Source organism: Poecilia reticulata, chromosome 13, assembly GCF_904066995.2.
Source record: "Poecilia reticulata chromosome 13, P_reticulata-male-v2, whole genome shotgun sequence".
Classification (NCBI taxonomy): domain Eukaryota; kingdom Metazoa; phylum Chordata; class Actinopteri; order Cyprinodontiformes; family Poeciliidae; genus Poecilia; species Poecilia reticulata.
In genome coordinates, this window is record NC_088842.1 from 30,996,568 (window position 1) to 31,024,501 (window position 27,934).

General features: G+C 38.1%; 2 protein-coding genes and 1 long non-coding RNA gene across 4 annotated transcripts in view; 2 read left to right on the forward strand and 1 right to left on the reverse strand.

Moving 5' to 3' along the window:
- The window catches only part of tyw1 (tRNA-yW synthesizing protein 1 homolog (S. cerevisiae)), a 47,794-nt gene extending 41,312 nt beyond the window's left edge, over window positions 1-6,482 (forward strand). For both annotated transcript variants that reach the window (XM_008426553.3, XM_081614654.1), the window contains one exon: window positions 4,243-6,482. In XM_008426553.3, coding sequence (XP_008424775.2) covers window positions 4,243-4,464 — 222 coding nt within the window. In that variant the 3' untranslated portion in view covers window positions 4,465-6,482. The remainder of the gene's footprint in view (window positions 1-4,242) is intronic.
- A 7,198-nt stretch (window positions 6,483-13,680) lies between these two features.
- On the reverse strand, window positions 13,681-25,774 carry LOC103475141 (uncharacterized). Its single transcript, XM_081614656.1, has 3 exons — window positions 25,671-25,774; window positions 25,292-25,367; window positions 13,681-15,456 (listed from the first exon to the last, which is right to left on the reverse strand). The coding sequence occupies exons 2-3, from the start codon at window positions 25,352-25,354 to the stop codon at window positions 13,909-13,911; spliced, it is 1,611 nt and encodes a 536-aa protein (XP_081470782.1). The 5' UTR covers window positions 25,355-25,367; window positions 25,671-25,774; the 3' UTR covers window positions 13,681-13,908.
- LOC145554561 (uncharacterized) lies at window positions 18,530-20,236 on the forward strand. The gene is made up of 3 exons (XR_014090544.1): window positions 18,530-19,052; window positions 19,544-19,658; window positions 19,753-20,236. It is a non-coding gene; the product is annotated as an uncharacterized LOC145554561 (long non-coding RNA).
- Window positions 25,775-27,934: the final 2,160 nt, after the last annotated feature.

Below are 27,934 nucleotides of genomic sequence, written 5' to 3' on the forward strand. Positions count from 1 at the left end.
CTCTGGTTCGAGCCGTCCAGGTTTTAAATACATTTTGCAAACAAAGTGCTGCTGGAGGTCAAACCACAGCTGGGCTAATTGGTCCCCAACGGTCAGAAACAGGATGTGAGGAAACTCTGGGATCGTAAATGATCATTGACAGCTGAGCAATAATGATTTATTTTATAAATCTGAAGGGGAGTTATTATAGACTCTGGAGGAAAATACGTTCAACATCCAGACACCCTGAGTTCAGGTGTTAATTCGTTTTATACATGGAAACAACCTGGTTTGACTTTTATTTTACAAACGGTACAATATTAAAAATAAGAGGAAAGAATTTGCCGGAAAAGGGTAGAGTGCCTTCTCCGGGTCAGGGGGGTCGTCCTGCCTCAAGTGGAGGAGTTTAAGTATCTGGGATCTTGTTCACGAATGAGGGAAGAAGGGAGCGGGAGATCGACAGGCGGATTGGGGCAGCGTCTGCCGTGAAGCGGGCGCTGTACCGGTCCGTCGTGGTGAAGAGAGAGCTGAGCCAAAAAGCGAAGCTCTCGATTTACCGGTCGATCTACGTTCCCACCCTCATCTACGGTCATGAGCTTTGGGTCATGACCGAAAGAACGAGATCACGGGTACAAGCGGCCAAAATGGGTTTCCTCCGCAGGGTGGCTGGGCTCTCCCTTAGAGATAGGGTGAGAAGCTCGGTCATCCGGGAGGGACTCAGAGTAGAGCCGCTGCTCCTCCACGTCGAGAGGAGCCAGTTGAGGCTCGGGCATCTGGTCAGGATGCCTCCTGGACGCCTCCCTGGTGAGGTGTTCCGGGCACCTCCCACCGGGAGGAGGGGAGACCCAGGACACGCTGGAGGGATTACGTCTCTCTATGGCCTGGGAACGCCTTGGGATTCCCCCGGAGGAGCTGGAAGAAGTGGCTGTGGGGAGGGAAGTCTGGGCCTCCCTTCTGAAGCTGCTGCCCCCGCGACCCGACCCCGGATAAGAGGAAGAAAATGGATGGATAGATGGAGGAAAGAATTTGACCTTATTTCTTCAGATCCTCATTATTTTTGTTTGTGTTGTTTGGTAAAACGGTATTTCAGTTCTAACAGAAAAAAGGAAAGTTTATTAATATAGAAACATGTTTGCATAACGGTTGCAGGATAAAGCATGAAAGGTTTGCACAAAATAAAAACATGTTAAGATCTTAAAATAAATGTTTCAGAGTTTATTAGTTGGATTCTTTGATTAAACAAAAATAATTTAATTGAGTTTTTTTATAGTGCAAATTCACAACAAGCTCCATCTTAAGGCACTTTAAAAAAATCATTACAAATTTTACTGGAGGAAAAATCGTCCTGGTAATTGTTGGGATAAATTATAGTATTGTTGTTTTGAGACTATTTTTAAATATATTGACCATATAATGCAAGTTCAAAAAATTTAACTTTTTAAGTTTATTTTATTTTCAGTTAAAGAAATTTGATAAATAAATGGGAGGATAATTTTTATATCTAATGGAGCAGAAGAGGATTTATGTTTCTGTCAAAACAACTCGGGTTTATTTTTCTTTAATTTTGCTTCTAAATTACAAGTAGCCCTAAAATTCTTTACTATTTTCACAACATTTGATGGTAAAGAACAATAAAAAAAAATTATTTCTGTGTTTGACATGAGTGGAAAGCTGAGAATCTACAGGTTCATAATCTGTAAATAACTATTCGTGACAATAACTGAGTTAATAAGTTTATTTCACATACATATTAACATGTGTTTTTTGGGGACAATTTAAGGTGAGATGAGTGTTTATTAAAAACTCTAACAGTTTGAGAAACACTGAAGTATCAGAACCAGAACCCGGTTCAGTCCAACACAAGTCGGACTGTAAAGGAAACTGAAAATCTGGAAAAAACCATGTAAAATCTAATTTAATCTACTTATGAACAATAACTAAAGACTTTTAGTTTCGTCGTTCAGAATCCAACGGGTTTGGAAAACAAAGTTTACATTTTCACATGAATGACAGAAAATGTGAGATATCAAAGTTTAAAGTGTTTTACAGTTTCATTCTGGTTTTTGTTTTTTTCTGCCTGTTTGTCTGCAGCAAGTTGCAATATTTCCTTTTATTTGCTGTTGGGTTTATTGGATCCTGTTTCTGTCTCTGTTCTGACTTCCAGACACGTCCGTCCTCATAAGTTAGAGAAAAAAAAAACAATATTTTTCCTTCACTTTGTCAAAACGAAAGGTGCAGATGAAGCAGCAGCGAGCGAATGAACTGATTCTGTTCCATCCAGCTCCGTTTTAAACCCTAATTTAAAACCCTCGTCTGGAAAGAGGTACAAAAAATAGTAGAAACTCTGTTACTATCAGCAAGACGCCATTAACTAAAACAGCATGCAGTCCTGTTCTCTTCCCGGACAGCGCAGATTTACTTTGTTCTTGGAAATATTACCCAGACTGAATAAATATCATCCTTTCTCATTACCGGGAACGTTTGTTCCCAACAGGCGTTTCTTCTCCAGCCTCATCAACAATGCAGCAGGCTGGGTTTATTTTTTCCTCTAATGTAACGCCGTAAAGCACCAAACACCTCGATGCTTCCTCAGCAGGAAGGTCTTCTGCAGTGCAAATAAGTGTTAGTCCTCCAACGCTGCTTTTGTGATTAAAAATGAAACAATATTAGAAAACTGTGAGGCCAGTCAGAGTTTCCTCATTGCCAGCCGTGTGCCGGCCCAGTTTGGATCATTTAAAGCTGCTCAGGAAGGATCGTCTGTACCCATGATGCTGTTCCGGTCAGCTTGACCTCTTTAAAAACTGAACTTTGCTGGACAGTTTGCCCTGCTGCACATTTACCTTCCTTCACAGCCGGATTTTGAATCGACTCTGTTCTTTGCAGAAGCTTTCCGACTTACTTCAACACGTCCACATTTTCTTTTTTAGGTTGCAGCTTGGACTGTCGCAATAAGAAATAAATCAGTTAATCGCATGATGAATTAAAACAAGCTCAATAATTTCCGTTTGTATGATTATATATTTTTTTCTCTTTTTCTACCAAAAACTGAATAACTAAAGTGTTAAAATTGGCGTTTTGGTCTCAACTAAGCTTTTTTTTAAAAGGACAGTTTTCTTTACAAAGATTTCATAATCAGTTTTATTTGCCGTTTCTGTTATTTTGTTTATTTATTTTGAATATTTAAATGTCTTCCGGTTCCAGTGTTAAATGTTCATCAGAATTTAAAAGTTTATTGATCTTTGAGAACATGTTCTTGCATTAGTAAGACATTATTATTACATTACTGAAAAATTGACTAAAAATAACCAATAATGTCGATTATCACAATCATTTCTGGGACAATTTATCATCCAGTAAAATTTCTTATGGTTACTGGCCTGTTGGAGAAACCCTTTAATCTCCATGGCAACTATTCAGCTGTACAAAACGCCTGAGTGGACCTAGCCCCGCCTTCGAGGCACAGCTCCTCCTCTGAGCTGCAGTTTCCTAGCAACCGAGCTTCTGCCTCACACTCTGCTCCTTCAGACTAGCCAGCAGCAATTGGCAAACTCCACCTTTCTGAAGGTGGAGTTTCTTAAAGAGACAGAGACCGAGACCCAAGGCGTTAAATCAGGAAGTACAATTTATTTTAAGTCATAATTAAAATAAATTTATATATTATGACAACCGAAGGTAACGTAGTGACGTGATTGTGCTGTGAAGTGGTACAGCACTGCAAAAACACAAAATCTTACCAAGCACTGTTATCTAGTTTCTAGTTCAAATATCTTACTTTAAATAAGACATAAGTAACGTTTTAACAAATATAGGAGTTTGTTTTAAGTAAATAATACCTAATATGACGAAAAAGTTCTAGTTCCACTGGCAGATTATTTAACTTATAACAAGACATTTTCCTGTGTTACAAGTTAGTTTATCTGCCAGTAGAACGAGAACTGTGTTGCTAAGTAACGGGCTGGACTTGGCTGGGGTTGCTAGGTAACGGGCTGGACGTGGCTGGGGTTGCTAGGTAACGGCTCAGTGGAATATTCTACCAATGGAACCAGAACTTTTCCATTAATATTAAAGAATAATTTAGTTAAAACAAGTCTCCCAAGCTGAAAAGTTACTTTTATGTTAGTTTGTCTTATTTCGGGTGTGCTAAGATATTTGCACTATAAACTAGACCAAAAATACTTGGTAAGATTTTATGTTTTTGCAGTGTATATATGCCTGGATATAAAAAGTGTATAAATGCCCCTTTAAATGTCCTTTTTCTTCCAGTTCAAGGTGAACGGCGAGTGGTGGACTTGGATCGACTACGACCGTTTCCAGGATCTGGTCCAGGCTCACGAAGACAGCGGTGGACAGCAGAGCTTCTCAGCCTTGGACTACACCGCCAAGACCCCCAGCTGGGCTTTGTTTGGGTCAAACGAACAAGGGTTCGACCCGGCCGACACGCGCTTCCAGCGGTGCAACAAAACCAAAGATATCTCTGGATGCTGATTCTGAAGATGAGAATGAATTGAAAGAAACAGTAAAAATGAATATCAGCTTTATTGTTGGGCTTTTCCCTTTTACTTGTTCTGTTTGGATCTTTAAATGTATTTGCATCTCAGCTGGATGAACGAAAAAATACCTTTTTATTGTTTCTTTTTTTAATGGATGTACATAGACTGTTCAGCTTTTCTCGTTGTTAAACTGGGTTGTCCTCCTTTAGAGAAAAATATTTTCCAGTTCCTCTTGCTCTTCCTTTCTGCTTGTACTTTTTTCTTATCGCAAATTTCAGCTTAAAAGTTTAATCGTTTTTTTTGTTTTTTCAACTCAGGGTCAGGATTTTTCAAAACATCCCTCTGGTGTCGGAGTATTTTATTTCTCAGTCAACTGCTGTCGAAATATTTTTGGTCACTTACAATAAATGGGTTTGAAATAAAAATGTGAAAAACTTTTAAAATCTCAACGGTTTAAAAAAAAAAAAAGAAGTATCATAAGTAACAGGGGGAGATATCAAGTAAAAATAATCTGCTGGTGGAATAAGAATTTCCTCATCAATACTAAGTAATTATTTACTTAAAACAAGCTTCTATATCTTGCTAAAAAATTACGTTAGTTAAATTAGTTTGGTCTTATTTCAAGTGTGCTAGAAACTAGACCAGAAATACTTGGTACGTTTTTGTGTATTTTTTATGTCTGATTGGTGCGGAGGATCATTTCACTCTTAGCAAGACACTTTTCCCATGTTTTAAGTTACTTTATCTGCCAATCGATGACGTACTTGTTCATCAGTATTAAGGGATTATTGACTTTAAACAAGCCTCTGTGTCTTGATGAAAAAGTTACTTTTAAGTTGTTTTGTCTTATTTCAAGTGTGCTGAGATATTTGCACAAGAAACTAGACCAAACTTTGTAAGATTTTGTTTTTTGCAGTTAAACTGAAAAACAGGTTATCCTCCTCCCCTGTGGGGGGCGCTGTACCAAGAATCTCTGAAGAAGACACTGAGCGCAGTTTCCTCAATCATGAAATGTAAACCATAATCAGATTTTATCGATTCTATGATTTTTGTTTTGTTGTTGATGAAACACCATGAGCCATTTCTCCCGCTAGCGCTAAACCCATGTGTTTGTTTTGGTTGTATTTACCCAGAATGCCCTGCGCTGTAGTTCACTTCCTGCTTTTGGAGCAGTCTCCTGTCTGCTTGGTGTTTATATGCTTTCAAACCGAACCAGAGTTCACTTTCTTGGTCGACAGCAGAGTCCGATTATGTATTCAGACCCCCCCAAACAAATCCGGACTTTAATTTATTGCATATTTTTAATATAGTTAAAAGTGAAATTATAAAATTTTCATATAACTACCAAGTAGAGATTCTTGTGCAGAGACTGTTAATTTAACGCTTCCTCTTTGTTTTCCTGATCTCACCTTCAGCATCAACAAGTAAGTAAGACTTTCTGCTTTGCTGGAGTTCATTAGAGCATTTTCACACTCATTTGTTTGATTTGCCTCAACATCCAAACCCATTCAGGCTGCAGTAAAGTTTTATTTTTCTGAAAATCTGTGGGGGAATGACCTTGATCCGCTCATTTACAAACCCTTTCTTCAAGCAAAGTGACTTAATTAACCAAATGACCGTCTAATGGAGGCGTCGCCTCGCAGGCTGATGCTTTGTTTCTGCGCTCCCTCGGTGGAAACCTGACAGCTGACTGGTAAACCACAAAGCGATCCGATGAATCATAAAAAATCCGGCCTCTGAAATGAGTGTTAAACTGCAGGCGTGCTGCAGAGAGATTAGGGGAGATATGTGCTAATTGCCTGCTGTGTGTCCTGCATCACTCTGCGTCTCCTCAGGCTCTGTTCCTCAGATTCCTGGCTCCGTTTCCCCCCATTAAAAACAGTTTGAAGGTTCGGATTTCCAGTTTGATTTGTAACGACTGAAATTGCCCAGTTTAATCAGTTTGTGCATTTTTGTCGATATCAACCTGCGGACATCTTGTGTGCTTAACAATAAAGCTATTTTTAAACCTTTTCTTGGAGTTTTATTCATCTGCTCTGCAAGGAAACTTGCTTTTTAAAAAACAATCCACTTGACAGATCGCTTCACTGTTTTTAATTAGCTTCTATAGTTCTAGTTTTGTTGCATTTTTAACTCGTGATTCCCATTAGAACTAAGCATAAACATGTCCCTGCACAGGGAGGAAATGGAAATACTTCAGGAACGTCTGCATTAAAAAGCAGCTGCTGCCATTTTTATCCTGCATGCCCATGAACACTTACACAGGATGATAAATCCATTTCTTCTGCTTTTAAAGTCACCTTTAGCTTTTTGGTTATTGGCTAGAAATGAGTTCAGGAAAGATTTAATTCATACACAGTTATTCAGAGTATTCAAAATCCAATATCAATAATCATATCTGCATGAATGTAAGATGTGACCTTTAACCCTCGCCTTGTCTTAGGCATGGAATCACAGTCAACTGCAGAAACACAAAATCTTACAAAGTATTTTTGGTAAAGTATATGAACTTATGAGTAACTTTTCAGATAAATATAGGAGTTTGTTTGAAGTCAATAAATCCTAAATGTTGCTGAAAAACTACGAGTTCCACTGGCAGATTATTTCATTTATGACAAGACATTTTTCCCTTATTATGAGTGAAATAATCTGCATTTCATCAGGAATTATTGAATGAAAACAAGATCCTATGTCCCGCACAAAAGTTATTCGGTAAGATTTTGTGTTGTTGGTTGTGAGATTTGAAATAATGTTGTTTCTCACTTCAAATGTAGAAATGTTCCCCGATTTCAAAACTGTGGCTGAAGCCGTGCTTGTAATCCCAGTTTTCAGAGTGGCAGCAGAGTTCAGATTTATTCCCCAGATCAAAATCTAAACCCTGAGAAATGTAACTACACAGAAACGGCGATCCATTCAGGTCCAAACGGACCAGGAGGAGGTTGTGAGATGGTGCGTTCAGGCAACAGCAGGTGAGTCGTTCAGTTTAATCATCTGCTTGATGTGTGATGGGACAATGTGGAATCTCTGTTCAGCTTATTGAATCTTAATGAAATCAATTAAAATACAGTTTTGTTGAATATATCATTATGATTTTAAAACTGATGGGTGAAAATAGTTAGTTTTTTTTGATGCCATCAGTCAAAATGGCTCACAAAGAACAAGTTTGCGTCTTGATCCGACTCAAAAGATCCAGACATGTTTGTTTGAATGCGACTCAAGTTGGGTTTGCTGCAACAAAATACAAATTGATCACTTAAAAATTACGCAGTTTGATTTTCTGGGTGTTTGTTTTAGATTCTCTCACGATGAAAGTGACCAATCTCTCCATTTTTTAAGTGGGAAAAATATTGCTGGTTTATTAAATGTTTATTTTTCTCACTACATATGACACTATTAACCCAAAAAAAAAAAACATTCAAGTGTGAATTACTGAGTCAGTGAACAATTATTTTATTTTGCTGAAGTCAAAGTCTGTGAATTTAAACTTCATTCAGCAGCTGAATGAAAACATTTTTATTAGTTGCTTCACACCGGAGGTTTGATTCTAACTAATGGACAGAAACGCTGCTGCAGTTACGATATTTGTAATCAAAGATGCATAACGTGTTGCTAAAAATGGAAATCCAGGAGTGACTGTTGTAAATAATAAAATCCTCTGCGAGCTTCTGGGAGGATCTTTCTCTCCTCGCTCTCCAGAAATGTGTCGCTCCAATCTTTTGCTCATGGTCACATTAGCAGTCAGAGAACACAGATGCCTCACATTTGGTGGTTCAGAGGAAACTGAGCGTACTGTAGAGGAGAGCTTGGCGGAGAAATGAACGTCCAAATATAGGTGCAACATCCTGAGCATCATCAGAGGAAGAGGACATCTTAATGGCCGCCACACGATTCAGGAAACAGATGAGTTTAGGTGGCAAAACTGTGCAAAAATGGCTCGAATAATAACTTTAATAGAGAAAAAAATAATTATTCAGCTTCACGTTTAAGTCCTTTTGGGCGTGGTGCAAACTAAAATGTATGTGTTTTTTATAATTTTATTAAAAATCAACAACAAAAATGATCATACTGAGATGACTCTGTCATGGCTGATTTTAATAAAGAAGCTTCCAAGTTAAAACAAAAAATAAATCGGAGGAAAATACATTTGTTGTTTGAGGTACAGAGTGGATTTAAACACGGGGGGCGGAGGGAGGAGTTAGGGCAATTCCACGGGCTCCTGAACGACAGGGGGCGCTCCACAAAAAGATTTCTGTTTGGGTTTTTATTAGTTCTTTTATATTTATATATATAGAAATAGAGGATTTTTTGTCAATAACATTAATTATATCTTGTTTTTAAAACTGTTTTTAGCAGTAATAATTAAACATATTTCACCGAGCACCCCCCCGGACCTGCATGAAATGGTTTCTTCCTGCTTTGCTCGCTTGACGGTGGTCACTGTTCCGCAGCGGTCAGTAGAAAACAAGAACAGAAGATGGCGGTTACTACGCTGCTAAGAAAATAAGTCAGGTTTAAGAAAAAGAGGGGGAGAACAAAAGAAGCCAGACAAAAGAGTGACAATTTATAACCAAGTTTTTCTCCAAGAGAGGTGGGTAGACTGAGATCATCAACCAGTTAGCATTGTTAGCTTAGCTACAAACTACTGTCCATTTCACTAGCATTTAATGAATGAAGAAAAAATGACCAACATATTCATTTATTTAAGTTGTCTGTACCTTTTACGACACTTAACAGGTGAGTCAGTCACCTCGATACCAGCATGACATGACCTTTAACCCCGGTCCCAGTGAAAGAGGTGAGCAACGCTGTTCAATGACTAGCTAGTTAGCATCATTACAGGGAATGTATGTGGATTTTTTTGTGTGTCTTTGCTCTTTTTACAATTGCAAAACAAAAACAATATATTTATTACTCACGGAAATTCAAACCATTTTTTATAAAATGATGATAAAAAGCAACCGGTCTGGACTGGAGCCAGTTTAACTGACACATTAAATTACACAGTAAAAAAATTAACAGCAATGTTTTGGTTGGTCCCTAAACTGTTATAGAAAGAAAAAAAAAGAGGTGTTTGTTGTTCAAATTCATATTTTTACCATGCTATTCATACATTTATATATTTCAAAATTCTAAACTAAACATTTAACTTGCAAACTAAATATTTACTTTGGAAAATAAAAATTGAGGTTGCGAATTAAATATTTTGCTAGAAAACTAAATTAGGAGATAATTTTGTTCTCTAGCAAAAGATGATAAATATTGGAATTACTTAACATCTTTAGTTGGTAAACTAAATATTTAGCTTAAGAATGGGATATTTAGTTATTTAGCTAAATATTTAGTTTGCAGGCTAAGTATTTAAGTCCAAGCTAAGTATTTAATGTAGAAAATAAATTTTGATTTAAAAAATGTCATGGTTTGGAAAATACATTTTACTTTCAACTAAATATCTAGTTAAAATAAAATAAATAAAAAATAAATATTAAGTTTGTTGACTAAGCCTTTAATCTGCAAACTAAAACTTTAGTCTACAAACTAAATATTTAGCTTGTGAGTTAAATATTTAATTCGGAACTATTACATGGTGAAACACTCATATTTGTATTATCTCTCTGACAGGCTGAAGAAACATTTACTTTTTTTGCTGTGTACCTTTACAAATTACACCCTCATCATTGTGCAGTCTTTAATTTTAAATAAAACTGAAACATTTCCACAATTCATTAAACAACTGCAACATAAATCTGTCAGGTTTCTGTGTGGACTCAGCTGTTTTCCTGTGGATAATAACACAGTGAAATGGGGGGAAATGCTGCAGCAAAAAAAAAAAAAAAAAACGGACATATTTTGGACTTAAGTTAGGAAGCGACTCTTTATGTCACTGCCTGAAGCCGCTGACTCAGCAGGAGGAAGAAAACGAATGCCTGACTGGCTGAGGAGACGCTTTCTGCCGGTGTCAGAGGCTTCAGGCTGCTGGATTGAGAGCAGAACAGGGAGAAAGTGTTAGCTGTGCTCCCTCACAGTGAGGAGGTGATTAAGGTCAGGTTATTTATGTGTGACGGTTTACTGGTTTCCCTGCCATCCTCCCAGAATGGAATGGTAATCTAGATTTTATCACTGGTGCAGAAAGATGCAGACAGTTTCGTCTCAGAGTTGGTTTCATGAAATGACTGTAACCAACAGCAGAATAATGATCTTGCTGAAAATCAATGGGTGGATGATGCTTTTTGAGCTATTTTTTTTTACATTTAATTAAGGAACTATAGACAAATGGTCAATTTTGTTTATTTAATTGTTGCCTTTTATTTATTTGTTGGTTACTGTAGTTGAAACTGGCTGCAAACATTTATAATTATTTATTTGTATATAAAACCACTGATGCCAGTATTGTCTTGTTTTAAAGCTGCAGATTAACTTTTGTAGCCATCAAAGTAGCACCTGCCATACCTGTCTCGCTTTTTGCCTAACTTCTTTGCAGAATTGTTAAGATTTTTAAATTATCGGCTGATCATCAAAACCTGAGAGACCCCACACACGACGATAAAAAATCGGCTGATATAACACGCATTGTCGTACCGGTTTCACTCACCAACATTCAGATTTCTGATGGAAATCTTGGAAAACCTCCCAAGATCAAACGTGAGTTCAGTGTAAACAAACATGGCCGACTGGGAAGGAGCAATGGGCATAGTTAGTGGGCTATGTTTATTTTAGATTCCCTTATAAGTTTTCCATCACCTTGCTTTCTGATTTGCTACGCGTCACATTTACCAGGCTGCATTTCTGTTTGTCCTTGGAGGAAAAAAAACTGAATTAAAATAAATAGCCAGTTAGAGGGAAGTAGGTCAGTTATGCTTGCTTGACTTTGTAAACCATAACATGAAGATGTGCTGTGGAATTTTGTGTTTCAGTTCAGTTAAAATAAAAAAAGGCGACTTAAACACCAATCTGACAGATTATAGGAAGAGCAAGTTTTTATCTCTTCCACTGCTGTGTTAGATTAGCTAATAGCAGTGGTAGCTAATCTACCATTACAATCTCTCATCAATATCACAAAGGAAACATTAGGCCTAAAAACGTAAAACTGAAACAGACTAAATGTTCTGTTCTTTGTGTGAAAAATGTTTGCGAGTTTTTTGGTGTTGAATCCTGATACATTGTTGTGAGTTGCTACGGCAACGAGAATGCAGGTAGCGTAGCCGTTTTGAGTTGTTTTTCTGTGTTGTTTTTCCCTTTGCTTTGTGGTTTGCACCGCAATAAATGAATAATTCGTGCATCTCCAGGTTTCATTTTGTTAACCGATTTGCTCTACCACGGCAGCGCGGCTGTAATGGACGACATGTAAAATAATGGCCTTTTTGCCCTCCAGCGTTGTATGCATGTGCAAAGTTTCCGGATGTAAACAATAACATGCAACATGTCAATGAGCGATCAGCTTATTCTTTAATGCCGAGTATAGACACTCGGAAAGAAAGAAGCATCTAAAGCAAACCCCATCTCTAAGGGAAAAGGAAATTGATTAAAATATTAAAAAATAGCAAACTAACCAACAAGCGTACATGGACTGGACTCCAAAGTCTTAAAGTAGTAATTAAATTAGCAGCTGAAATTGTTTGACAAGAAATATGTTTGGACTAGAGAAAGAGAAGGCTTTTAAATACACAAATTTGTACTTTGTGGATTGTGAAAAGTGGATGAAATAATAAAAAGGAGTAGGCTACCTCATAATTACTTAACTTCACATTAAAGCTTCTGGATCTGAACTGGTTATCACAGTTATTCATGACTTTATCAGTCATTTAATTTTGATTATGTGTAGATCTGAAAAAAATATTGTTTGGCAGAAGCGTAGCTGATGCCAGTATACTTTTTGACACTGAGATTTATATTCTTACTTACAGAGAACAAAATAAAATGGCAACCGTTTTTGTTTTTTTTTTTGGAGACGGAGTCCGTCTCCGGACCGTGGGCGTTCAAAGTGCCCAGAGCTGTGAGTTTCTGTGTGACTCTGATGAACCTCCAGCTTGTCTTGGGTGTTTCCTGAATTTTCTAAAGCAGGGAGCCTACATGTCTTTTTTTTACCTCCCAAACTTGTATATCACAACAACTTTATTTGATTTCAGGTACATGGAAACCAAGCTCACGGCTTTGGCAATGATGAGTCTGTCTTTACAGCGCGGTGCTTTTGTTCTATTTGTGAAAAAGAAAACTCCTTTCTATCATCTCTCACACAGGCATTTAGAAGTCATGTGATTCTCTACAGCTGTCAGGCGGCATCAGGGAGGATTTGAGTTTTGTTGCAGCAAATCCACAGCAGAGTCGCTGGCGCATTCGAATCAGTTTTATAAAAAAGTTGGACGAAGCCACTGGAGGAACAGAGACATTATGACTCATTCTTTGAAGAACACCAACACTCTAACATGAACGTGCTTCATCAACAAAAAGTCGAGTCATCCATATGAGGTAAAAAACTGACATGTATAGGTTTTGTGGACAAAAAAAATTGATATTTTCATAAAATCTAACATTTCAAAATATGAGTGGCAAATACATATGTTGTTTTTTTTACAACTGTTATGTGCATTAATAACTTTTTTGTGCCATTTGTAATATAAAAACAAAATAAAAGGGAATGGTAGAAAACAGTTGGTGAAAACTGGAACAAAAAATCTTCTTTTGCACCACATAATATAGACAGCAAACCAATGCAAATCACTTATAGGGAATATTAAAGCAATTTTGTTCACAATAAGATCATCAGCTCTCAATAAGACGCATTGAGTTCCTCTAAAGGAGAAACACTTATCAATGGTGAAGAGATAGAGATTCTGCAATAAAAAAATCTTTGACATCTACACATGCCGCAAAGTTGCATGCAGTACTTGCAGAAGAGAGGTGATCTGCGCTGGCTGTGAGTTGTAAATAACTTTACTAGCCTAATTGTAAATAGTTCAAATAGTTCAAATAGTGTATTCTTGCTGCAGAAGACGTGCGCAGAACAGTAGCTGCCGATACAGTGTGACTTTGACTGATAATCACTAAGCAGCACATTAACAACAGTTGGTGTGATGGTGAATTCCAGGTAAAGACAAAACAGGAATCAATAAGTCACACTTTCTAAAAACTGGACTTGATTTGTTACACGTGAGAAGATTTACATTAGTTTCTGTTTTATGATTATTTATAAAATGAAAAAACCTTGCAACTTCAATTTGCTTTTGTAATGAATTATATTGAAACTGTTTACATGCATTCCAAGCTGATCATTGTATCCTGGTGATGGGCTTCTGAAAAACACCACTTCCTATTCAGACACGGCATGGTCTCTCTCTTATGCAGCCATACAGATGGAGTATGAAATGTCCTTTCTGAGTAAAACTCCTCCCACACTGGCCACAACTGTATGGCCTCTCTCCAGTGTGAATATGTTAATGGGACATCAGTGTGCTTTCGCAGTAAAACCCTTCTCACAGTGGTCACAACTGTATGGCCTCTCTCCACTGTGAATGCGTTGATGGGACGTCAGACTTTGTCTGTGAATGAAACTCTTCTCACAGTGGTCACAACTGTATGGCCTCTCTCCAGTGTGAATGCGTTGATGGGTCATCAGATTTTGTTTGTGAATGAAACTCTTCTCACAGTGGTCACAACTATATGGCCTCTCTCCAGTGTGAATGCGTTGATGGGTTGTCAGACTTTGTTTGTGAACGAAACTCTTCTCACAGTGATCACAACTGTATGGCCTCTCTCCAGTGTGAAGGCGTTGATGAGTCATCAGACTTTGTTTGTGAATGAAACTCTTCTCACAGTGGTCACAACTGTATGGCCTCTCTCCAGTGTGAATGCAATGATGGGATGTCAGATGTGATTTCTGAGTAAAACTCTTTTCACAGTGGTCACAGCTGTATGGCCTCTCTCCACTATGAATGCGTAGATGGGACGTCAGACTTTGTTTGTGAATGAAACTCTTCTCACAGTGGTCACAACTGTATGGCCTCTCTCCAGTGTGAATGCATTGATGGGTCATCAGATTTTGTTTGTGAATGAAACTCTTCTCACAGTGGTCACAACTGTATGGCCTCTCTCCAGTGTGAATGCGTTGATGGGTCATCAGACTTTGTTTGTGAATGAAACTCTTCTCACAGTGGTCACAACTGTATGGCCTCTCTCCAGTGTGAATGTGTTGATGGGTCATCAGACTTTGCTTGTGAATGAAACCCTTCTCACAGTGGTTACAGCTGTATGGCCTCTCTCCAGTGTGAATGCAATGATGGGTCGTCAGATGTAATTTCTGAGTAAAACTCTTCTCACAGTGGTCATAACAGTATGGCCTCTCTCCAGTGTGAATGCGGTGATGGGTCATCAGACTTTGTTTTTGAATGAAACCCTTCTCACAGTGGTCACAGCTGTATGGCCTCTCTCCAGTGTGAATGCAATAATGGGCAGTCAGATGCGATTTCTGAGTAAAACTCCTCTCACAGTGGTCACAACTGTATGGCCTCTCTCCAGTGTGAATGCGTTGATGGGTCATCAGATTTTGTTTGTGAATGAAACTCTTTTCACAGTGGTCACAGCTGTATGGCCTCTCTCCAGTGTGAATGCGTTGATGGGTCATCAGATTTTGTTTGTGAATGAAACTCTTCTCACAGTGGTCACAACTGTATGGCCTCTCTCCAGTGTGAATGCGTTGATGGGTCATCAGATTTTGTTTGTGAATGAAACTCTTCTCACAGTGGCCACAGCTGTATGGCCTCTCTCCAGTGTGGATGCATTGATGGACTATCAACTGTGTTTTCTTAAGGAAATTTTTCCCACACCCACAGACATAAGTCTTCTTTCCAGTTTTGATAGCCAGATTAGGAAAAGTTGAAAGGCTCCCAAATTGTTGTCTGTCCTCTTCAGAATGGGACGGTTCGTCACTTTTTCTGTCATCAGCTCTGCTCATAGAGTCGTCATTAATTTCGTTCCTGTTGATGCCACTATAATTCTGTGGAACCAAATCAGGGGAAACGGAGAAAGAAATATAGAACATTTTTAAATCATAATTGTACAAGACAGAATGAAAGATTGGACATAACATCTTGTAGAGGGAAAAACCAAAGGTCTTTCAAAACATATTTTCTGTTTTTATATTGGTAGCTAAAAGGACACAGCCTATCTGGTTTTGGTCTGGGGTAATTTAGTCTAGATTTCTTAACTTTAAATAGATTTGCTGTGATCCAATGTTGTGCAGATTTACAGTCATAAAGTACAATATCAATATCAATCAATAAATTTGAATATTAGTGAAAAATGTATGCATTTCAGCAATTGAGCTCACAAGTAAAACTGATTATGTAGCTTAATTACAGTTTTGAAGCTTTTATTTAACGAAATATTTCTTGCCTACAGCTGATGAAAACATGACATTTAAAATTGAAATATTTCATCAGACCAATAAAAGACGTTCTTAATGCAGACATGTGGGTATAATGAAAAATAAGTTCAATACCTGCTTAAAGTAGGTTTCAGAAGGCATTTTTAATCTGACAATTGAGCCTCATCATAACCCACACGCTTATTTATTGAATATGACTGTATTAAGAGAATTAAGAAGCATAAAAAGCATGTTATTCTTACAAATGTTTTGTTCTATTTTGTTCGTTGTGGTATTCTTCAGCAGAAAACATAAAACACTTTAAATCATTATCCTCAAAAATTATAACCAAGCGGCAGCTGTGATGCATCTATACTGTTTGCGTCAAGTCGACGTCACGGTGCGTCAGCAGCCGCTCTACTTCGCGTGTCGCCTTCAGAGTAAAGGCTAGAATATATTATTCTATTTAAACTGTTTACAGTTAGAATAATAAGATAATTTACATCTCCTCCTCGCAGCTTTGCACCGTCTGTAGTTGTCAGAGGTTTTATATTTAACTCATTGTCTCTGTACCTCACTCTGCCTCCCCTTCAACCTGCTACATTTTCAATCTCTGAAGGCTTAGTTTATCACCTGCCTGGATGGATTCAGCCACGTCTTCATTTTCCCTCTAATTGTGACCAAACTTCCTATAGTGGTCCAAGTTAGATTATTTATTTAGTCCTTCTAGTTGTTCCTTATTTCAGCTCCCTCATAGTGTGTCTAGTTTTCTTATCTTGCTACCTTAGGTTTAGTTCTGATTAGGGCTGAAACGATTCCTCGAGTGATTTGAGTACCTTGATTATTAAAATTCCTCGAGGAAAATGTACCTGCCTCGAAGCTTCGTTAAATTATGTTTTATTATTTAATGGACTGTGTTCCATCCAGGTTGTTATTTGCGTTACGCAGCGCCCTCACTTCCACCTGAGTTGTTGACGAAAGCTAAGTGTTAGCAGCATAACGTCTGGCCTGGGAGGATTTTACTGCTTCATGATAATATCCAGGTTTTTGTCGTTGTTTTTCGGGGAACCAATAAGCATCCTTAAAACGACTGGCGTGATGCCTGGAGTTCGGCAGCCTTCCTCTGGTTCAGAGCGAACGCCAGGAAGAGCGCTGCAGGATTATTTATACAGGTGAGCGGATAGGCTGAGCACGGCAGGCGGCTGAGCTTTACATGCGTAGCTTTACTGACTAACCGGAAAATAAATTTGATTTCATCCTGGTCGCAACAAATGGGAGGCGAAGCGCATCGTGACGTTACAGACCTGGTGGATGTTTCTGTGTGTGACGAATGCAGACCGTGTCAAATCCCGTCGCTAACATGAACACAACCGATATAAATGTCTGGCAAGGTGAGAGTTCATCTATTAAACTCACTGAAGATGAATACATGAACTATTAGTTATTATTGTTACAGGTTAATTTTCTAAACTACAGAAAAGTAACTGTTAGGGAAGCTCAATTGGACTGCACTGCAAAAACTGAAATCTTAGTAAGATTAAATATCTTAAATTAAGGAGATGTTTCTTGTTTTCTTTCTGACAAGATAATTTTTCTCACCAAGAGGGATTTATGTAAGAATATTTTTCTTATTTTAAGTGTTTTTGTACTTAATTATCTCAGTAAGATATAAAAGCTTAATGTTAAGAAAATATTACTTATTATGAGTAAATATGTGCTAGAATCTAGAATATCAATATTTACCAATCAAACTTCAAGTCTAGAACTTATTTTATACAAGTAAAAATTTCTTATTTCAAGCACAGAAAGTGAAATCACATACTTAATTAAATGTATTCAGATAATTAAAACAGACTATGTCCAAATGGAATCCTTTGTGTTATTGTCAATGAAAAATTAAAAAAACCCATGAACTTATATTCTTGTATAAGTTGGCAGAGTGTACAGGAAATTGTAATTTAATATTTAAACAATTGACATTTAACACAACAATTTCAGAAACAATATCAGTTTATATATCAAGATAATTCTTGGCATGTTTCCGTCTGCTGTGGACCTTAATCTGATCTTCTTGATGCAAGATGTGGGACCTCTTACTGACATGTCATGAAATTTCTGTTGATGTGTGATTTGAAATGGCTGGTATTCCACACAATGAGATTAGAATCAACAATATTGATTAGCTCAATGTCATGATAAATATTTTAACTTTTGGTTTATATTTCAAATTCTTACTTTATAAGTTACTAATATTAGTTTGAACAATATTTTATTCATCATGTTTGTAACCCCTTTTATGACATCATACAATCCACATGGGAAAGCGCCCAAAATGTCAGTGAGATAGTATTAATGTTCGATACAACAGATTTTCTTTCCGATCCAATACAGAGTAAAATTTAAGGTGGTATTGGCAATACAGATCCCATACTTTGTGCAAAAGACAATTAATTTGTTTCTTAATTAAATAAAAAATAAATGTAATCCATATCTTGGCTTCATAAAAAGAACACAATGTACTCTGATGCACTCATTTTAAACTCAGAAGTACATTGAGAACAATCTCGTTTACTATAAGCTATTTTAATTCAGCAGAAATATACAAAACATATGAAAATGGAGTTGCAAACTAAAAAAAGAAAATTAGTAAAGTAATAACCCTACTAAATACATCCTTGTTTAATTATTAAAACTACTATAAAATGACAGCTGAAATAGCTCCGTGTCACTTTTTTTATAATCTTGTCAGCATGTTCATTTCTGAGTGAGTGAGCGTCAGCAGCACGCTGCGCTTGGGCATTACGTCCTTACACATTACATACTTACCAGGCGGAAGAAAAAGTAGTTCCCATTAACAACGTTTCATTTAGGCAAGATCTCAATAATTTAGTTACTTTTTAACGTACTCTAGTTAATCTACATTATCTCAAATTACTAAAGTGTTGAAAGTATTGATCCTTGGATCTGACAATAGATTTTAAAGAATTAAGTTCTGGTATCGGAAGAATCGATATTTCAGTATCAATCCGCACATCACTAACGGCAACGCCAGAGATCATTTAACTGCCCTGATTAACGGTTAATTCAGTTGTAACAGCCTAACTAAGCTTTTATCTACTGTACTTTTATAAGATTTTCTTTTGGCAAATTCTCTAATCTCGGTTGGACATGAATGAAGATGGAGGACTTTTTTACGTGTATAGACCCTACAGCTGCTGTACTGAGAGGTAAGTTTAAAGTTGTCTGTCTTTCTAAGATAAGCTAACTGAAGCTAGTTAGCATGTCGTGATATGCCAATTTTCATCCGCGGTTAAAGAGCCGCTCTTGTGAATATGAGCTTTGAACAGTTATTAACCACAATAGCTGTGGCTTAAAAATATCGACACGAGTCTTGGTAGCTTCCGTTTTTTAACATAGCTAATATGGCTTCTCATTCGTAGCTTTTGATTCGGGAAATGGTTAAAGAGCAATTCCGCCTAGTATTTCACTAACTGAGGGTGTTTGATGTGCTGTAATTTAAAAACTTAAATGCAATGAGTCTAAAAGCCTAGGTTAGATATTCCACACTGTTACCAGGATATTTTAAACACTATTTTTGATTTGTGAATTTAAGTAGTCCTAGTTTGATTTAATTAAAATAACTTTCTTGCCATCTTGAATTCATGTAATATTGTAATTGAGCACATAAACTAAAATAAGACTTGTTTTATTTTTCAAGTAAACCAAACTGTTGCCATGGTGAAGCCTATGCCAGACACATCTCCAATCACGTATTGCACCATCTACAAGAAACTTTGGGAATTGCAAGTGACGGCATCCTTCACATTCTTGAGGTAAGAAATTCATGATACTGATTCATCATTACACTGATTAGACCCTAAAACATGGTTTGCTTTGTGACTGTTTTTCTGTCTGTGCTCCAATTAGCAGATGACCCAACAACTTCAAACAAGACCACTTTTCAGCTCTGTGGTGATCGTGAAACCAACTTTCTACTGGCCATTGGAACCATACCTGCCCTGATCTTCTGAAAGGAGGACATCACAGCTACTACACCTTTCAGCATCCGTGTGTCTGTGGCCACTCCTCTCTGTGCTGCTGACAGACGTCTTGAGAACGCCGTCCGTAACTGGGGCAAGACTTCCACATATAAAAGGCTATGGCTTACTGGAAGAAGTTCATTGCGGGGGAAGCTCCTATTGTTGACATCTAATCCCAAGATTTTTTTTTTGCTTTGGACAATTTGGTTTGCTTGACTCTTAGTGCAGCAGATGTGTCAGATCGTCATTGTTCTGTCATTTTACAGGATTGTTTCAGAATCAGATGCCCATCCAGACTTAAAATTCTGACCAGTAGTCATGTTTTATTGTGTTTATGTGAAACTTAAACGTAATAAAGATGTTAAAAGTAATTGAACTCATGTCTTCATTTCAGCAAGCCAATAACATCTCTTGTTCCAGTATTCACAGGATCAATTTTGGGATTTTTGTCTTAGCATAAGAACCTTGAGTAAAGCTGTGACAAAATATATATTTTAATCCTATGCAACAATAAAAATAAACTAGATTTAGGTATATCACTGCAAAAAGTCCCCTTTCAAAAACAAGAAAAAAAAAGTACAAAAATAGGGTATAATTTCTTAAAATAAGAAAAATTATCTGCCAACAGAACAAGAAAATTTATCTTGTCAAGATTTTCCAAAACAAGAAAAAATATCTAACCAAGATAAACCTACAAATATCTTAAAATTAGTGTATTTGTACTTAAAACAAGCCAATTTTACTAATACAAATAGAATATATGAGATTTATTTTCTTAATACATAGAACATTTGTCTTAAAATAAGAAAATTTTACGCTATTTTAAGAAATTCAGTGTCAAGTAACATTTTCTTTACTTGAGATAATTTTTCTTAAAATAAGATAATATATCTTACTCGTATAAGTAAAATTGGCTTGTTTTAAGTAAAAATACACTAATTTTAAGATATTGTAGGTTTATCTTGGTAAGATATTTTTTCTTGTTTTAGAAAATCTTGACAAGATAAATTTTCTTGTTCTGTTGGCAGATAATTTTTCTTATTTTAAGAAAATTATACCCTGTTTTTGTACTTTTTTTTCTTGTTTTTGAAAGGGGACTTTTTGCAGTGTGATGTTGATATATGATAGTAATACTGCCATTATGTTAGATTTACCAATGTTTTATTTTATCTTTTTTTATCCGATTACTCGATTAATCGTAAGAATAATTTTGATTACTAAAATATTTGTTTAAACAGCCCAAGTTCTGACATGCCTGCATCCATGCCCATCTTCCTTTAGTAATCCCAGTTAGGTTATTTCTTCCTCCTGTGGTCTTTCTAGCTTTTCTTATCTGGTTACTTTAGGTTTAGTTCTTTTATGTCTGTATCTATGTCCATCTGTCCTTAATGACTCCAGTTAGGTTATTTCTTTGTTTAGTCCTTCTAGTTACTCTAGCTCTTTGTTCTTTAGTTCTTATTTTTGTTAGATCAGTCCTGTTTCTGTTTTGGTTCGTTTATGTTTTCCCTCCTGTCTCTCTCTCTTCTAGTTCATCGGGTTTTCTTTAGCCTTAGTGTTTCTTTAGTGTTACTCATTCCCAGCTCCCCTGTGTATCTTTCCGGCAAACAGTGAGCGTTTCAATGGCCGCCGGCTCTTTCTGCAGTCAGGCTGCTGTGTTTACAAACAAATAATCCCACCATTTACGGATCATTTGTGCGAATTTATGCGTCTTAATAATCATTACCACTAAATGCAGGTCAGTCGATAAAACATGAGAAAATGGCCCAAACATTGACCATTACTTACAAGCAATATTAAAGAAATTGGTTAAATCATCAGCTCTCAATGAGATGTGCTGAGTCCCTCTAAATAAGACTAACATGGAGCAATGAAGGCACCGGATTAGAGTTTTCCTAAAATGACAGTTTTTAAAAAATTTTTTTTAAAACAAATAAATAAATGAACAAATTTTAAAAAGGAATTCATATTTATTGTGCAAATGACAAGTAAAATACAATAATTTCTTTATAGTTTGGTCACATTTAGAGGGAAAATGAAGATGTAGCTTCACACCTAAAGCGTTACGCGCATCAGAGACTGGGTTGGTTTGGAGTTAACTGGTGATTGGTTCGTTGGCTGTGGGGGCGGGACAAAAACCAGATCTCTGGATCAGAGGCGCACTAGACTTTCTCGATGGCTGTCATTTCAATATGCTGTATCAATAAACTGCTGGGTTTCAGTCACGTGACCCAGATGACGCGCGAAATTCAGATGGAGGGCCAGAAGGGGATTTCTCCGGTTCAAACAAAGCAACGTTGATCACAACGAGTAGCTAATGCCCTACATAGGCTGGAATAGGCGTCTTGAAAAAATATGTGTATATTTAGGATGTAATCCTTATTATTTCGGAAAAAAAAGACTTCTCTTATAATCCTGAGGATTTACCTGCATCACTAACTACCTGGAGCTGCAGATCTCATATTATATGATGAGCCAGAAGAAAGTTTTAAAAAACCTGGAGAATACAATCATTTAGTTTCAAGTTGGTTCAAACATTTAGGATCAAAAGCGGCATTAAATGGCTGTCGACTTGTTTCTGCCGGGTGAGTAGTGAGTTGTGCTATTTTAAGTAATTAGATAACGATGCTATCGCTAACAACAATAGCAATAACCCATGTTATTTTAGGAGTTTGAATCTCCTGGTAATTTATTTAGCTTCTATAAACCCAAATTCATGCTGGAGTTGTACGTTAATGTTGAGTCGCTGCAGGATTCTGGTCAACGATTCGCTCCGTTCTACAGAAACCCCGTGTTTGTGTTTGTGTCTGTTCGTGTCCAGACACGAAGCATGTGGGGGAACTAGTAACAGCTCACTGTGACTGTATGGCTGGGTAGGTTATATTTAATTTATTTAGCTTTTTATTTTCTTAGGATGAATGTCCCACTGAATAAACATATTTTCTGTCCGTGACTCGGCACTGAGCTAGCTGCTAACAACATTAGCGCTATGAGGACAACCAAGCTAGGGCATAAAAATAATATATCTTACCTTACATATGAATGCTTGGCTTTCTATGTAACTGTCCAATAAAATGTATGAAATTACAATTTAAACAATGCAATCGTTACCTATTAGTAAGTGGTGCTACAAACTCTGGCATTGCTAGTTTCTGCACCTCCTGTTTTTAGCTGTAGATCGTTGATCCACTTTTCTCCTCTTTTTCAGTAAGTTTTTTAAAATTAACTTCCTTGCCACCAACTACCTTTGAAACACAAAAATAGCGTTTATCTTTCTCTCTATTTGAAAGGTTGGAGCAACCGTAAGGGACTCAGACTTTAGACATTTTGATGCTGGTCCAACAGAAATAAATGGGCTGAATTTACTTCCGGTCCTCCATCTGCATTGGGTGACGTCATATGAAACCCAGCAACTCCCGTCATAATCTATTCATACTCTACACTGGGATTACATTCGCCTCTTCAGCCAGCCAAAGATTTTAATGGTAAATGTAAATTACATTTCTCCCATTGAACCGATCAGAAGTTGTTCAGGCTGGAAACGAGGGGATTTCTGGCGTCGCTCCAGCCGGGAAATCCCGCCTGCCGCAGCGGTAGTTCTGCTGGCCATGAGTCCAGCAGAGACGACGTTCAGATGAGATTTTTTTTTCCCGTTAAATGTAAAGCTGAGGTAAATGTTTCCCTCAGCCTCCACGCTCATGAGCGCATACAGAAAGAGCAGGACGGAGACCCAAGAAGGAAACTGTTCTACAGTCGCTGAGGTGAAGACTTCGATTTACGTGACGATCCCGCTCAATGCAAATCGACCAGGGCTATAGGACCGTTAGGACTGGGTCGAACGGAGCCGGGCCGGGCCCAAAGGGTTCATGTGTAGGCGCGTCAGCTCTAGCTGTGGTTTTATGCTTCAAACGCTCAAAATGCTCCAAAAGGTTTGAATCTCGCTGCGCTTGATGCTCAAAATGCTTTTGGTGTGAACGCACCATCAGCCTTTAGATATTTAAAATGCATCCGGTTGAACGGGAGGCAGTGTGAGGTACAGAGACGATGTGCTAAAAACAAAACCTCTGGCGTCTACCCATGCAGCAATGCTGTTTGCAGGAGTTTCGCCAGGTGAACAGAGGTGATCTGCGCTGGTGGGGACTTGTAAATTATTCTGTTATCCTGACTGTAGATAGAATAACGTTTTGTAGCCTTTACTCTGAAGGCGACATGCGAAGTAGAGTGGCTGCTGACGCAACGTGACGTCGACTGATAGCCGTTTTCGCACTTCAAGGAACGGAACGGCACGGGTTCAAAGTAGGGCCGACCATGTTTGCATTAGAACTTCCGACCGGTTCCACTCGGCTCCTTGGAACCACAGGAGCTGTGGTTCCAAGCGGGGCTGCTTAGAATCAGCAGCTGATTGGTTTAGTCAGCCGTTGGTTGTTTTGCTGTCAGACGTTGATCGGTTCTAGCTGGCTCTCACTAAACTGTTCTTACTGTATTTTGTAAAGAGTGCTCATTTTAATATTTTTATTATTATTATTATTATCTTTATTTTTAATTTGCGATGAAGTCCCCTCAATATTCTGCTGTCCCATGATGAGGTAATGTTTTTTTCCCCTCCGCTTACTCCCTGATGAACGAGTACAGAATGAGCTGATCGGTCAACGAGGAAAGAGAAAGTTTTCCGCCGCATCTGTGAGGAAACGGCTTCGGCCGCTGCATCGAAACCATTGTTTAGTTTCAAAAATAATGACGTCAGGTTCAGCTTCGATGGCGCCCTCAGTTATATGCAAACACAACAGGGCTGCAGTACGGGTGGAACCGGACCGAAGCGTGCCGTACGGTGCCGTGCCGTTCCTTGCAGTGCGAAAACGGCTTAAGTATGTTACAGCTGTCAGTTGGTTCTAATGTTTGAGGATAATCATTTAGAGGCCAGTTCTAAGCTTGTGGCTTGTTTACTGTTGTCATAGCAACAGCCTGCCAGGACGACTGTCGGTTACGAAGATCCCAGAAGTGTGACGTCACATGAGAAGCAGTTTGATTCAGATTTCAGGCTCTAGCAAAGTTCAGGTTGTGGGGAAACGTGATGCAGAGGCAACAACCGCCTCGCCGGGTTTGTGACGGGATAAAATCAGCAGGAAAAGCTACTTACACGCAACTAAAAGCATAGTAAGCTGGACATTTCCTTCACACTGAGGCAAGAGATGAAAATGTAACAATTTAACAAATGGCAATTAAATAGGTTTAAAAAAACAACAGATCAATGTGCAGAGATGGATGAAAAGAGCTCCTGAAGGACATCTATATTTGGAAACTACAGAGAAAACGGCTGTGGCTCTCCTCTGCTGCTTTCTGTGGAAATGTGTATTTCCTCTAAACCAACCTAAACCACCAGTTTACACCATCAGTGTGAACTCGGATCATAAAGCATCAAAAGTACTCACCACTGGTGAAGACGTCACTGAGACGCTCACAGGAGTCTCATCGTCCATCTGAATGTCCTCCATTTGTGATCCAGCTCTGGTTGAAGCAGCAAAATCAGAGAGAGAATCACAACATGTTGCCAGAAAATTCATAAATAAACATATTTGTTTTTGAAAAGTCAACATATTTTGTCTCACGACCAGTTTGACAGAAAAAATAGAAGCTAAAGTGAAATCGAATACAGGCCCTGTGCTCCCTTCAATGAGATTAATCATCTTTAGTCGACTTCAGTTTTACTCAGGAATAAAGGTTACTGTACGTGATTATTCACATGTTCTCAGCACCTGTAAACACAAAGCTACCACCAGATATTTTCTACTCTACGGAAAACAAACTCACCGTTCAGCAGCTACAGATGTTCAGTACGTCTGATTGATATGCTGATCAATCTGGCTGTTGCTTTTGGTTTCCAAGGGAACAACGACAATTACAGTTTAAAAGACTCAAATTTGAAACGTATTTTGGATACGAAAATGGAACCAGAATCGGCTTCATTCAAGTTTTTGCACACAAACAAGGAATTTGACCTCAGTTCCACTTTGCTCAACACTTCAAATATAAACTTATGGAATCAAAAATAAATTATTTTGTAAATATCTGCATCTACAATGTTTTCGTAGAATAGGAAGACGAGGTTAAATTTGTGCATATTCAAATTCAATTCCCAAAGGGAATTTATATGTAATAAATCCTCTCTTGTCCCTAATGGGTCAAGGGTGGACCCTAATGGGTCCTCCTGACCCAAGGGTCTAATGGGACCCTTGACCCTAATGGGACAAGAGTCCCATTAGGGCACACAACCATGCACACACATTCACACCTAGGGAGAATTTAGAGAGACCAATTAACCTGACAGTCATGTTTTCGGACTGTGGGAGGAAGCCGGAGTACCCAGAGAGAACCCACCATTCACAGGGAGAACATGCAAACTCCATGCAGAAATCAAACCCAGAACCTTCTTGCTGCAAGGCAGCAGTGGTGCCAACTGCACCACTGTGCAGCATGTTGTAATAAATAATTACTTCAAATTCTTCAAAGAGTTCTTGTAGATGGTGATGGCTGTTGGCAGGAAAGATCTCCTGTAGCAGTCTGCTTTACAGTGAATTTGAAGAAGCCTCTGACTGAAGACTCTCTGTCTCATGAAGAGGATGATGAGGATTGTGAAAGCAACTCCAGGTATGTTTTTGATGAGGGAATAACATTATAGCGTGATATTAAGCTCATAAATGTTGATTTTACTTTATACCACCTCTCCGTCCTACACTCAGCTCCTCCAGACTAGCGGCAGCAGCAATTAGCAAACACTCAGCTGGAACTGCTCGTCTGCTGAGCTCATCAAATGAACGTTACTCAGTCCAGTGTAGTGGAAAGGCGTCGCTGTGATGAGCTGAGTGTCAGAAAGAACAGGAGCTTCTTAAAGAGACAGGGGCCTAATTTCAAAGCGTCAAATTGCAAAGTCAGATTTCTTTTAAATGAAATTATGTTCGATTTATATAGCATTTTATTAGGACATTTAAAGACGCTTTCCATGAAATCAGTCCTTTTCTTCCACACACTGATGAAGGTACTGGGTTGTAGCCACAGCCGCCCTGGAGCAGCAAGACATAAATCCATTAATCCAGTGGTGGGAAGTAACGAAGTACAAGTACTTCGTTACTGTACTTAAGTACAGTTTTCGTGTATCTGTACTTTACTTAAGTAGATTTAATAATGGGTACTTTCTACTTTTACTCCACTACATTTTACAGTAACTATCTGTACTTTCTACTTCACTACATTTCTACAAAACTGTCGCGTTACTCGTTACATCCAAGTCGCGTTGCTCTTTTTTTCCGTTAAAATGTGAAGTTCAGGGACTTAAGGTGGCGCCGTAAAATCCAAGCAATAACGTGACTTAGTGTCTGTTGTCACCCATCGGCTCCACCTTTACTCGCACGGAGCTCCAGACATGCGCAGTGGTTTCCTCTGAGCGGGAGGCGATGTCTGACTAATGTCAGTAATATAATAGCTGCATAAATTGATATGGCGACATGTAAAATCAGCAGCGCTTCGCTTTCACAGACGGTGGGACTTAGTCCAACTTTTAGCGTCACTTGGAAGGAAAGCTTAAAGAAAGGTAAGATCTGTGGACGCGATGCTAGCAAAGCTAGCTGTACAGAGACACATGTTGCATCTGCGATGAAAAAAAGTTGTCACTCATGCGCTGAATTATTGTGTGGAGGTGTTGACTGAGGCGTCACACATATGGGACAACACTGGTACCAAAGTGCAATAAAGTGATATAACATTCAGGAACGATCCGATTCTTCTGGACAGATCTTTACTGATTAGATTTATTTCAGCTCTAAGTATATAATATCTAGTTTTTTTTATGGGAATGTGGATCTTTCAGATCAATTTGAGAAGCAGTTTTGATAGGTAAAACTTTATTTTTTTGTGTCACGTAGGGTGCTGGGCTTGGTCTTGGGTTAGGTGGTCTTGACTACAACTCTGCTACGTGGCTCCTTGGTTGCCTGTCCTCCCCACCCACCTTCTTTCCACCCCCTCTGTTGGATTTCTTTCAAAATAAATGCCACTAGTGGCAAACAAGTGAAGTTTATTTA